Source organism: Bos mutus, chromosome 20, assembly GCF_027580195.1.
Source record: "Bos mutus isolate GX-2022 chromosome 20, NWIPB_WYAK_1.1, whole genome shotgun sequence".
NCBI classification, from domain to species: Eukaryota; Metazoa; Chordata; class Mammalia; order Artiodactyla; family Bovidae; genus Bos; species Bos mutus.
Genome location: NC_091636.1, coordinates 8,182,052 through 8,196,101, shown reverse-complemented (window position 1 = coordinate 8,196,101; position 14,050 = coordinate 8,182,052). Strand labels below are relative to the sequence as shown.

At 39.6% G+C, this 14,050-nt stretch overlaps 1 protein-coding gene across 1 annotated transcript; it reads right to left on the bottom strand.

The window, feature by feature from the left end:
* Nucleotides 1-1,361: 1,361 nt before the first annotated feature.
* MRPS30 (mitochondrial ribosomal protein S30) lies at nt 1,362-10,872 on the bottom strand. Its single transcript, XM_005894856.3, has 5 exons — nt 10,245-10,872; nt 7,568-7,713; nt 6,134-6,239; nt 4,274-4,450; nt 1,362-1,900 (listed from the first exon to the last, which is right to left on the bottom strand). The coding sequence occupies exons 1-5, from the start codon at nt 10,831-10,833 to the stop codon at nt 1,611-1,613; spliced, it is 1,308 nt and encodes a 435-aa protein (XP_005894918.1). The 5' UTR covers nt 10,834-10,872; the 3' UTR covers nt 1,362-1,610.
* Between the last annotated feature and the right edge of the window lie 3,178 nt (nt 10,873-14,050).

The following is a 14,050-nucleotide window of genomic DNA, read 5'->3' as shown; positions in this document are numbered from 1 at the left end:
AGTTAGAACTGGACATGGAACAACAGACTGGTTCCAAATAGGAAAAGGAGTATGTCAAGGCTGCATATTGTCACCCTGCTTATTTAACTTATATGCAGAGTACATCATGAGAAACACTGGGCTGGAAGAAACACAAGCTGGAATCAAGACTGCAGGGAGAAATATCAATAACCTCAGATATGCAGATGACACCACCCTTATAGCAGAAAGTGAAGAAGAACTAAACAGCATCTTGATGAAAGGGAAAGAGGAGAGTGAAAAAGTTGGCTTAAAGCTCAACATTCAGAAAACGAAGATCATGGCATCCGGTCCCATCACTTCATGGCAAATAGATGGGCAAACAGTGGAAACAGTGGCTGACTTTATTTTTGGGGTCTCCAAAATCACTGCAGATGGTGACTACAGCCATGAGATTAAAAGACGCTTACTCCTTGGAAGGAAAGTTATGACCAACCTAGACAGCATATTAAAAAGCAGAGACACTACTTTTTCAACAAAAGTCCATCTAGTCAAGGCTATGGTTTTTCCAGTAGTCATGTATGGATGTGAGAGTTGGACCATTAAGAAAGCTGAGTACCAAAGAATTGATGCTTTTCAACTGTGGTGTTGGAGAAGACTCTTGAGAGTCCCTTGGACTACAAGGAGATCCAACCAGTCCATCCTAAAGGAGATCAGTCCTGGGTGTTCATTGAAAGGACTGATGTTGAAGCTGAAACTTCAATACTTTGGCCACCTGATGCTGCAAAGAGCTGACTCATTTGAAAAGACCCTGATGCTGGGAAAGATTGGGGGCAGGAGGAGAAGGGGATGACAGAGGATGAGATGGTTGGATGGCATCATCGACTCCATGGACATGAGTTTGGGTAGACTCCGGCAGCTGGTGATGGACAGGGAAGCCTGGTGTGCTGCAGTTTATGGGGTTGCAAAGAGTTGGACATGACTGAGAGACTCAACTGAACTGACGACAAAATAAAACAGTCATAAAACAAAGTCAAAGACCTTTAGTTCCTCCTTGAGGGTTATAGTTAATATTCTGAGACCCCAGCCAGGTTGGAATCAGGTTGATAATGTTGACTCCCAAAATACCACCTGATTATCTCATTACCATCCAATCAGAATAAGGTCCACAATCTGATCAGGCACCCTGCTTCCCTCCTCCTTCCCTAGCATAAAAGCTAAAATTCTATCTCAAATTAAAATCATTCTTTAGGACATTAATTTGTCATCTTCTCAGCTTGCTGGCTTTCCAAATAAAGTCATTTTTCCTTGCCCCAACTCCTTGTCTCTCAGATTACTGGCCTATCATGCAGTGAATGGTATGCAGTGATATGCGCTTACACACAGAAACAAATAACACCAAGTATTGAAGATTATTCTATTAGTCTCATCAGTTAGCCACATATGAATGAAATTATTTAAATCAACATACTGTATCTAAAATTAAATCTCTTAGTACTTTGAGCAAAATGAAAGGTCTAATCACAGGTTAACATAAAGAAACATTTGTCTCAAAATCAATGTATTTACTATTTAACAGAAGTCTCATTGCCAAAATTCCTTTTATTGTTCCTTCAGTGAAATTTAAGTATTCCCAAAGCAAATGTTTTTTCTTAATTTACCAACAGCTGTGCTTTGTCTTCTTCTGGTCTATTTAGTAGAAAGTGAACTAACTGAAGTAAAACGTCATCATTAAAACCTTTGACATCATTATCTTCAATTGTTTCATAAAGAGGCATACTTTGTGTTCCCCAACATATATTTTTACGAGGGTTGTTTTGATCAGCGTGCGCAGTCAGTGCTAAAGTGTTTAACTGGTAACAGAAAAAGGAGAAGTATTTTCCATCCGTGATCACACCCTGGGAGACAAAAGGTCGAGTAACGTCTGCTTCACTCCAGAATCCTGTAGAAGAAAAGTTATGCTGAAACTCATATACAGAATATATTTTACCAAAACAAAACACGCACACTAGAGGATATAAAATACCTCCTATAAACTGGATATTTTACCTGCCAAATTTCTAAAGATCTCAATGTTTTCGCTATCTTCTCCATCCTAATTCTATATTCCATTTCTGCATCAAGAACTATTTCCTTCCTTCCAGGAGCCACAAAGTTCATGATACACCTTTTCAACAACTTTGGACTTCATCAGATTTCAACCTTAACTCACTTCACCTAAGAAGAGAAGTGAGGTCCATTTATGCAGAGGTCTCCACATCATTATTCACCAACCCTAAATACGTTCAAATTTCCCTTATACCAGCAGCGTCTACCACCCAATAACCAGTACAGACATTTATTTCACCAAATCTACAAAAAAAAAAAAGCCCTCAGAAAAACCCTTGACTTTCTAAGAACTTCAACCATGTAGTTATCAGATGAATTCTATGTCTTAATTTATAATTCAAAATCGGTTTTATGAGTTGTTTTCATTCTGCCTAGTGTATTTTATGTCATAAGGTTCTAGGATATCTGAATATCTTTATTATTCAAATTTTCTGGCTGTTTCTTGGTCCAGGCTGACTAGCTTTAATACTTTTAAATTCAAGGGGCATGCAGTAAGTTGTACATTTTGCCACATATATATTTTATATCAACTTTAATGAAGGCAGCCAATAAACAGTATTGTTAAAATACAGAATTAATTATAATATAAAAAGAAGTACTTTATTTTTCATGAATAAACTATGCCATTTTAACATCTTCAATAAAGTTTCCTCTTAATTTTTCTGATTGTCTACTTGTATTCCTACTCTTGTCTAGTTAGTTCTATTATAAAGACATAAGTCAACAATTGTGAGTATGAGGTTAAAAATACATATACAAAGGAAAAAAAAGGTGAGCCTGGCAATAATTAAATCACTGTTAAAACTCCTCCTGGATGTTTATATAAGAGTAGCAGCACCCCACTCCAGTACTCTTGCCTAGAGAATCCCATGGACAGAGGGTAGGCTGCAGTCCATGGGTTCGAAAAGAGTCGGACACGACTGAGCGACTTCACTTTCACTTTTCACTTTTATGCACTGGAGAAGGAAAAGGCAACCCACTCCAGTGTTCTTGCCTGGAGAATCCCAGGGACAGGGGAGCCTGGTGGGCTGCCGTCTATGAGGTCACACAGAGTCGGACACGACTGAAGCGACTTAGCAGCAGCAGCAGCAACAACCTAGGTATGCATTCTATTACTTCTGGTTTTGTAACAAAAGTTAAGTGGCTCCCAATGGGCTCTGAAAGTCCTCTGTGACATGCCTCCAGCTCCCTCTATCTCACTCCAGCTCCCTATCTTCATTCTCCCACTCCCTTTCTTCATCAGCCTTCATGATGTTCCTTAAACACTTCAAGTCTGTTCCTACCTCAGAGCTACCTGTCATTCCCTTTGTCTGGAAGTGTCCTTCCCCAAGTTTATGCAAAGAGGGCTCCTCATCCTCAGGTTTCTGTTCAAATGAAAATCTTTAGAGACCTCCCTTGAATTAACTAACTCTAAACGCTAAAGTGATTCTACCCCATGCCTCATTTATACCTGTACCCTATGCACATTCTATCCTCCATCTAGTATATTCTCTTCAGAACATCACCACTAATTGGAAGATTCCCTGAAGAAGGGAATGGCTATCCACTCCACTATTCTTGCCTGGAGAATTCCCATGGACAGAAAAGCCTGGTGGGCTACAGTCCATAGGGCCACATAGAGTTGGACATGACTGAAGTGATTAATACTTTCTAAAACACTACATGTTTACTATCTTTTACTATCCCTACTATAATATAAGCTCCAGGAAAGCAGGATCTCTCTCATTCAACACTGTATCTCCAAGGCCAACAGTGCCTGGTATGTAAAAACCATAAGCCATTAACTGAATGAACTGTCTCCCAATCTACACTCTAGATATGGTCCTCAAAGAAATTATACATGATAACTGTGATTTAATCTAAAATTTAATCCATGAAAGCAGTTCATTTTCTAGTTTCAGAAAGCTGTTATCATCCAGAGTTGATTCAGTTAGCTAGTCTTTGAAATATTTAAGAATATCATCAGAAAAAAATGCATTCACACAAAAACGGTCAAAGTAAAAGATGATGGTAACTACCAAAGTGTCACTAACCAACTACAAATGTAAAATATTTAATTATGGATTTTAAAACAATTGCATTGTGTGCTAATGCAAGTTTTCAAAATGTTAAGATTCTACCTACGTTTTACCTAAAGAAAATAATTTGACCTGCTAAATTCTTAAAATGTTTCCCAATAACATTGATGCCATAAAACCAGTTTTACCTTGATACATAGCCTGTGCTCCAGTCCAAGCGAAAAGGCTTGCAATAGCATTAGCTCTAAAAATGACTTCTATCTGATCAGCACAGTTTTGTTTCAAAAGCCGTTCCCTTTTTAATTTGTCAGGTAGCAGATGAAACTGGGTATGTCCATAACAGAGTGGATCTGCTGTCTTTGTTCCTGAGAGCAAAATAAAAACATTTCAGATGAAACGCACAAGTAGGGAATCTAGAAACACGTCCTCAGTATTTACTTCAAATGCATATATCTCTACTCATTATGTGATCAGCACTCAAAATATACGAATAGAAAGCTTGGTTTACTTATTGTTTATAAAAAATTTCACCTGAAAGTACAATCTGCCAGCTATCATCATCAGTCCAAAGAATATATGTAAAATTTATAATTCCCTATTATGTCAGTTTTCTCAAACTCCTTGGTCATCATTGGGCAATTTGTTATTCTCCCGGTCATATTCACCAAAGGATGCAAACATTTCATAACTTTAAAAACTTTCTTTACAATGCTGACATTCTTGATTTTAGTGGAAAGTGTTTTCAACCAAAAGTTCCCCATAATTCACTCTCCAAGACCACCACAGTGATTGATATAGGACTGATAAAACAGTTCTGGAGGACCAGCATACAGCTGCTTTCTTAAAAATGTTTTTCAGTCAGCTAGGAATTAATAAACAGGGAAAAAATAGCCAAAGTGTAAGCTGCATGAGGGCAGAGACTAATTTTTATATTCCTGATGGTTATCATAGTTTGTTACACAAATGGGAGGCTTTTGTTGAAAAAACTCAATCACTACCTCAAATTCAGCTCTATACTTTTTCATTTTTGAAAAAACATACTTTTCCATATAAATAACAAATAAAGCATAACATGTATAACTATTTTTTATGTTTTTTAAATTATGGTAAAAGTCACATTAAAACATACTATTTTAACCATATTTAACTGTATAGTTCAGTGGCACTAAAGGGATTAATCTCCAAAATAAACAATTAGCTCATGCAGCTCAATATCAAAAAATAAATAACCCAATCAAAACATGGACAGAAGACCTAAATAGACATTTCTCCAACAAAGGCATATAGATGGCCAAAAGTCACATGAAAAGATGCTCAGCATCACTGATTATTAGAGAAGCGCAAAAGAAAACTACCATGAGGTACCACTTCATACCAGTCAAAATGGCTATCATTAAAAATACACAACATATGCTGAAGGTGTGGTGACAGGGCAACTTTCCTACACCGTTGGTGGGAATGTAAATGGATATATTCACTATGGGGAACAGCATGGAGATTCCTTTAAAAATTAAGAACAGAAATACCATGTGACCCAGCAGTCCCACTCCTTAGCACATATCTGGAGAAAACCAGAACTGCAAAAGATACATGAATCCCAATGTTCATAGCAGCACTATTTACAAAACCAGGATGTGCAAGCAACCTAAATATCCTTCAACAAAAGAATGGATAAAGAAAATGTGGTGTGTTAGTGTGTGTGTATATATATATATATACATGTATGTGCGTGCGCATGTGTGTGCAACGGAAAATTAGTCATAAAGAGGAAAAGAAATGTGTCATTTGCATGGACCTAGTGACTTTCAGGCAGAGTAAAGTTAAATCAGAAACTATAACTGTTTTTTAACCTTAAATACTGTAATTGAGTAGAAACATAAAATTTTAAATGGTAAGTTGAAAGAATATTTTCTTTCAATTTTCATGTATATTGCAACCTGAGATGAGTTACATTGCTCATGGACAGGCTGAACTTCTCAGTCATCAAAAATTAATTATGCAAATTTGCACAGGACACTTTGAACACATTTATTAAACGAGAAACTTACCAATAAAGATGGCATTTTCATATTGCCGTTTGAATAATGGGAGTTTGTCTGGCTTACAATTTTTAACAGGGACTTCTACAGGTACAGAATAATCCAGTGGCACAAACTTAAAGAAAAAAGTCATAAGTAAATTCACAGCAACACTAGCATATATTTTACTCACATTCTTAATAGTTAAAAATCTTAAATGATTAAACTCTACCATCTAATGATGGGCCAAATCTAGCCAGCTAACTGTTTTTCCAAATAAAGTTTTATTGGAACACAGTCATGTAAATTCATTTATATATGGTACAGGGCTATTTTTACATGATAAGAACTGAGAATGCAACAGAAACTTATGGCCCCTAAAGCCTAAAATATTTACTATTTGGACCTTTGCAGAAGAAATGTGTCAACCTCTGACATGGACAAACAGATAATATTCAGAATACACTTGCTTTCTCCAAAAGAACTGCATACCTGTAAAATGAATACTTCTAGCTGTAAAAATGCGATTTACAATGAGATAGGATAGTTCACTATAAATTATAATCATAAACTATCATCAGCATTTTTATATTAAGAAAATGAAAAGATTTGTATGGTCCTAAAACCTGATGTCTTAACCTCACTTAAAATTATTACCTGACCTCTGCAGAATATACAGTTAAAAAGCTGAAAAAGCATTTCAGATGAGATGTACTCCAAATACACTTGAAAGGAAAGGGCTCTACCCAAAGCTTTTCACCCTTCCTAACCCATTACCTAGCACAGGGGTCCCCGACTCCTGGGCTGTGGACAGGTACTGGTCCACGGCCTGTCAGGAACCGGGCTGTAAAGCAAGAGGTGCGCAGCAGGTGAGCAAAGCCCTGTCTGTATTTACAGCTGCTCCCCGTGGCTCACAATACTGCTTGAGATCACAAACAACAGTGGTCTTAAAAATATGTTTGAGACAACTTCAAATCTCCATATGTTTAGGCAAGGCAGATTATCAAACCGCCACTTCCATTTTCCATATCAAAAGCCTACTTCCATTTCCAACATCCTATCTTTGTGAAGCAGGGTTTTCTGCAGTGACAGTAGGCAAAACGAAATTACAGACAGGACATAAGCAACATACTTCTGGTGTCACGGTCTCCCATCATCCCCAGATGGGACTGTCTAGTTGCAGCAAACAAACTCAGGGCTCCCACTGACTCTGCATTATGGTGAGTTCTATAATTATTTCATTATATATCACAACTTAATAAAAATAGAAATTAAGTGCACAATAAATGTAACACACTTGAATCATCCTGAAATCATTCCCCACCAACTCCTGCCCCAAGTCCAGGGAAATACTGTCTCCCACAAAAACCAGTCCCTGGTGTCAAAAAAGTTAGGGACCACTGACCTAGCATGCTGATACTTCCTCTTCAACTGTCCACAGACACATAAGCAATACATCCTTACCTCAGGGAGTTGTCTGGATATTCGAATCTGGTTGTGTGGTTTATCGTTTATTTGGTATCGCACAGCATCAACTCGACCTTTCCGATGACCACTAGGAATAATTTCTTCACCTCGCAACCAGTAGAAGTGAACTGGGCGGTTACAATCTATCAAAAGATATTCAAAACATTTTTATCTGATAATCTGAATAAATCTAGTTATTCTCAGAATACCAGGCTCAGCAATACAGAATTTAAGAACAACTGTGCTAATTGAAAATACACCAAAAGTTACCCTTTGGTGTAAATTAAAGTTTGAATTATGTGATAACTTAAACAATCACAACATAAACATAAGGCTTAAACTATTATTCTCTACCTGTGCCACAGTGCATTAAGCGTGGTGACCAAAGAAGTTTCTTTTTTTTTTTTAATTTATTTTTTTAATTTTATTTTATTTTTAAACTTTACATAATTGTATTACAAAGCCACAGTTATCAAGACAGTATGGTACTGGCACAAAGACAGAAATATAGATCAATGGAATAAAATAGAAAGCCCAGAGATAAATCCACGCACATATGGACACCTTATCTTTGACAAAGGAGGCAAGAATATACAATGGAGAAAAGACAATCTCTTTAACAAGTGGTGCTGGGAAACCTGGTCAACCACTTGTAAAGAATGAAACTAGAACACTTTCTAACACCATACACAAAAATAAACTCAAAATGGATTAAAGATCTCAACCTAAGACCAGAAACTATAAAACTCCTAGAGGAGAACATAGGCAAAACACTCTCTGACATACATCACAGCAGGATCCTCTATGACCCACCTCCCAGAATATTGGAAATAAAAGCAAAAATAAACAAATGGGACCTAATTAACCTTAAAAGCTTCTGCACATCAAAGGAAATTACTAGCAAGGTGAAAAGACAGCCTTCAGAATGGGAGAAAATAATAGCAAATGAAGCAACTGACAAACAACTAATCTCAAAAATATACAAGCAACTCCTACAGCTCAACTCCAGAAAAATAAATGACCCAATCAAAAAATGGGCCAAGGAACTAAATAGACATTTCTCCAAAGAAGACATACAGATGGCTAACAAACACATGAAAAGATGCTCAACATCACTCATTATCAGAGAAATGCAAATCAAAACCACTATGAGGTACCATTTTACACCAGTCAGAAGTTTCTCAGTTAAGAATAAACACAAAATAAGAGCAACAGCAATCTCACTAACCAGATATAAAAAGTTTAGTAAGAGTCACAGCTGTCTCATGAATTACTAATTCAATCTTCACAATAATTCTCAAAGATATGTATAAGTTTTAGTATTAGTCGCTCAGTCCTGTCCGACTTTTTGCGACCCCATGGACTGTAGCCCGCCAGGCTCCTCTGTCCATGGGATTCTCTAGGCAAAAATACTGGAGTGGGTTGCCATTTCCGCCTCCAGGGGACCTTCCCAACTGTACATAAAGGTTGCCATCATCTCCATTACATACAAGAGGAACCTAGGTCTTGAGCAGATTAAGTCAACTTTCCCAGGCCATCAATCATGAGCAAAAGTCTGTGATGTTTCCCTGGAGACCACTTCATTCCCAACTGGCAGGGAAGTAACAAGCACACTACAAGACTCAGTTGAACATACACCTACAGTTATAGTAACATTAACTCAATAAATATTTATTAAGATACCTACAGGGGTGGCAGATACAAAATAGTGAACGCTTCAGAAACACTGATCTTTAAAATACTATCCATTAATTATTTTTCAACCCTGCTTTTAACAGTAAAACAGAAGTTCTACTGTTTATTGGAAACCCAAAATGAATGGGTTTGAAGCCTGTCCTCCAAATCTACTAGCAATAGGTTCTTTGACTAAATGCACTTTATGACTCTGTGCTTTGGGTTTGTTTGGTTTTAATGAATACAGTGCTACCTACTGTAAAGTTATCGCAAGGATTAAATTTGGCACATATAAAATAGAGAACAAGGTCAGGCATACAGAAAGTGCTGAATATACGTTAGGTATTTTAATCAATACCATCTTTAATCTTAACAGTTCTATAACCAAGTGGTACTATTATCGTATTCTCACCTTGAAAATAAGGAAAAACTAGGCCAAAATCGGTTTATAAACCGCCAAAAGGTCAGTAACTTGGTGGAAGAGCGAAAAGGCAACCCGAGGTCTGTCCCGCTCTCTAGGAGCCCCTTTTTTTAACCAACACTACTCTTCCATTTGGCTGGACCTTCACTAAGCAGTACAGTTAGTAAGTGGAGGCACAGACACGGCAACCCAGTCTCCGGACGCGGCCCCTAGCTAGGAGCGAAAGGACTGGGAAAGAACTGACCAAGCAGAAAGAAATGAAGAGGGGGCAAATTTGGCCCAGAGAGAGACTTTACCAGGCTTCCCAGGTGGCGCTAGTGGTAAAGAACCCGCCGGCCAATACAGAAGACAGGAGAGCCGGCTCCATCCCTGGGAGGGGAAGATCCCCTGGAGCAGGGTACAGCAACCCACTGCAGTATTCTTGGCTGAAAAATTCCATGGACAGAGGAGCCTGGCGAACTACAGGCCATGAGGCAGCAGAGAGTCGGACACTACTGAAGCGACTTGGCACGCAACCACGCACCCACGGTCCCCTACTATCCCCACCTCCCCCGCCCCGAAAGGCGGCCCGAGGCTTACCGAGGGCGGCGGCAGCCAGGACGGGATTGTAAGCGCTGAGCAAGCCGGTGAGGGAAGGTACCAGTTGGTCCAAGAAGGGTGAGGCGACGGCGTAGCGTTCCTGGTAGATGGGCGCACGCTTCTTGCGCCGCAGAAAAAAATGCTCCTGCAGGAGACAGTCACAGACGGCCGCGCGCAGAGCAGCAAGGTCCACAACCTGCGCGGGCTCCCGATCTGGCTGGGCCTGCGGCGGCGGTAGCCCCGAAAGGAACACGGTCTTGGTGAAGCTCTGGTACCAGCGGTCAGCGTTCAGGGCGAAGGTCTGCGGGTAAACTACGTATTTCATGAACTGCATCTTGGTAAGAATTCGCAGCTTCTCGTCCACTGACTTGGCCGCGTGCACCGTGGCCTGCCATCGCTCCACTCGCCGCTGCCGTGCCGCCTTGCTGTCGGCAGTTAGGGAGGCCACGATCGGCGGGTAGCGCGCGACTGGGGCCGCCTTGACATCTGATCCGGTCACTTCTGGAGCCGTGACGGCGGCCTCGGCCGCGGTGTGCAATGACAGCCCTGGACTACGGAGCACAAACCTCCAGCACTTGGTCGCCGCCATCTTTTCCTGGGGTTCGGTCCCAGAGGTCAACTTTAGCAATTGTCCCTGCCTTCTTGCCGTAAGAACCAATCAAAAGGTGGAATCTGAGCCAGTTTGGGGCGGATGATTCTTAGTGGGCTTGAGAAACCTTACGTCATTCACTTCTTAGCCAATCATAGAGCTTCTACAGCTTGGTTTTTTTCGTGAACCTAGGAGTTTGTTGGTGAAAGGAAGAACTCGTGCACCGATAGGTTTTCCGAGATGTGGCGGGGAGGTGTGAAACTTTTAAATAGGGTATGCTGCCGGTGAAGGCAATGGCACCCCACTCCAGCACTCTTGCTTGGAAAATCCCATGGACGGAGGAGCCTGGTGGGCTGCAATCCATGGGGTCGCTAAGAGTCGGACGCGACTGAGCGACTTCCCTTTCACTTTTCACTTTCATGCATTAGAGAAGGAAATGGAAACCCACTCCGGTGTTCTTGCCTGGAGAATCCCAGGGACGGTGGAGCCTGGTGGGCTGCCGTCTATGGGGTCGCACAGAGTCAGACACGACTGAAGCGACTTAGCAGCAGCAGCAGCCTGTTTAGAAACAGGGCAAAATTTTGGCCAGAAACACTTTAGGAACGTTCTTGAGCGAAACCTCTTTCCCTTGGCTAAATTTGCTCGTTTCATTTTTGGATATAATAACATCATTTTTCTATTTTAGTTCTTGGGGTTGAGACCTGTTATTAAAAATACTGATCTAACATGTTTTTTGATACATGCTTGCTTTTCAAATGATGAAAGCATCACTCATAGATGACTAGTGCTAATTTTTAGGAAAATAATTCCATATCAATCTCTATGCTAGTTGATATGTAGTTTAATGATATAATTCACAAAAAGAGGAGTATACTTTTACTTGGGTTTAACTTAAAAAAAAAAAGGAAATAAAAACTATTAAGGAATTGTGTTTAAGTTTTGCATTGTGTTAAAAGCAGTGATTATTTCAACATAAGTTGGTCCCTACTACTCTGTGAGCTCCTTGAAGTAGGGACTGTTTTATTTTTGATTCTTCAGTGGCCAATTAATCTTGCATAGTGGGTACTTACCAAATATCTGCTGAAAAAATTCATTACAATCAGTAAAACTATTAATATAAGGTCATTTCAGGTGACTTATCTACTCGCATTCCTATCTTAATTAGGAGCTGGAATATTTATTTGGATTTACTGCAATAATCCTTGAGGGTATTAAAAACCAAACATTTTGTTACTAAAAGGAAGTTATAATTTGTATTCCTTTAAGCTATAACAGGTGATACAATTTAACTCTATAAAGTTGCGAGTGTATTAAACTGACACTTAGATACCATAAATTCATTATTTTTTTCATTAAGTCTTTAATATTTGAGCAAAGGCTCAAAGGAAGTGAGAAGTGAATCATGACTTGAGAAAAGAGAATTCTGTCAGAAGGAATAGTTGGCACAGAGGCCCTGAGATGGGGATATGCCTGAGATGGGAATATGCCTGGTGGGTTGAAGAATAAGAGGAGGGCAGTGTGGTTGAAGGGAAGTGATGGAGGGAGAGTAGTAGGAAATGGAATTAGGAAGGAAAGAAGCCAGAATTTATAGGTTCCTAAAGGCAATATCTAGGATCGCTAGGACTCTTAGCTAATACTCAGAGGAGTAAGAATCCAGTGGAGTGTTCCACTCAGAGGGATGCATGGTGTGACTTAGGTTTGTTTTTTTTTTTTTAATTACTCTATGCATTAGGCTTTTTAATACCATAAGCTGGGGACCTAACAACAGAAATTTATTTTCTCATGGTTCTAAAGGCTGGAAATTCAAGATGAAGGTGCCAGCATACTTGGGTTCTGGTGAGAGCTCTCTTCCTGGCATGAAGTCAACTCCCCACTTGCTGTGTCCTCACATGGTAAAAACTGAGCTCTCCTGGGCCTCTTATTATAAAGAGAGAGGCCTATCATATTAGAGCCCTACCCTTAAGACCATGTTTAACATTAATTTCTTCCAAAAACCTCTCTCTCCAAGTACAGTTACATTGGAGGTTAGAGCATAAACGTAGGAATGCTAGAGAGACACAATTCAGTCCATAACACTCTGACTGATTTGGAAATAGATTATAAAATATCAAATTTGGAAGCAGAGAAATCAATTAGAAGACAGTTTGCCATATTTCAGGCAAAAACTCAGTGACTTTAAGAGACAATAGCAGTGAAGATAGTGGGAGTGATCATAGATCTTGACTTTAATGTAGGTAAGAGAAAGTATCTAAAATTTGGGGCCTAAGCAGTGGAATGAGAAAAGGCCAATGGACAAGAAATTCATTTTTCCTTTAATCTCTCATCTTTTTTTTGGAAGGAGAGAAGGCAGCAGGAAAGTAGATTTAAGATTTGAGGAAGGAATAGAATCTGTGAAACATATATTTATCTATATATGTTTATTTAGTTGACATTCTCCTGGAAGAAAATGGATATTATGATCTTCTCTACTAAGGTTGTTACTGGCCTTAGATTTTAACTATTATAGATAAGGGACTTCCCTGGTGGTCCAATGGTTAATAATTCACCTTGCAATGCAGGGGAAGCAGGTTTGATCCCTGGTGGGGGAACAAAGAGCCTACATGCTGTGGTGCAACTAAGCCTGCCCTCCACAACGACTGAGCCTTTGCATCCTAGAGTCCACACACCACAGCCAGAGAGACGTCCATGTGCTGCAGCCAAGATCCCGCAACTGGGACCTGCTGCAGTCAAATAAATATTAAAAGAATACTAAATAAAGTATTATGGTCAAAAGCTATGGCATTCTCCAATGGCTTTTTGAAACCTGCTTAAGTTGTCACAGTCCTGGTGGTTCTATATATGTGCTTGTGATAAGTTGCTTTAGTTGTGTCTTGACTATTTGCGACCCCACGAACTGCAGCCCACCCACGAGGCTCCTTTGTCTATGGGATTCTCCAGGCAAGAATACTGGAGTGGGTTGCCATGCCCTCCTCCGGGGAAATCTTCCTGACCCAGGATTCAAACTCACGTCTCTTATGTCTCCTGCATTGGCAGGCGGGTTCTTTAGCACAGGGCCACCTGGGATTTCTAGTGAAATTGTGCCTGAACATTTTGTATTGAAATACAAATTATTTAATTAAATTGCTATGTTTTTATTTCCTCCTATATTATAGTGGGGTTATTAGATAGATATAACTTCATGGGTATAGTAGGTTATCTATAAATATTATTCCAGGAC

Coding starts and splice junctions, on each gene's coding strand:
- MRPS30 (XM_005894856.3), bottom strand. CDS start 10,833: ATGGCGGCGACCAAGTGCTGGAGGTTTGTGCTCCGTAGTCCAGGGCTG. Junction 4,451..6,133: donor TGAAAATGCCATCTTTATTG/GTAAGTTTCTCG, acceptor TTTTGCTCTCAG/GAACAAAGACAGCAGATCCA. Junction 1,901..4,273: donor AGCACAGGCTATGTATCAAG/GTAAAACTGGTT, acceptor TTTCTTCTACAG/GATTCTGGAGTGAAGCAGAC.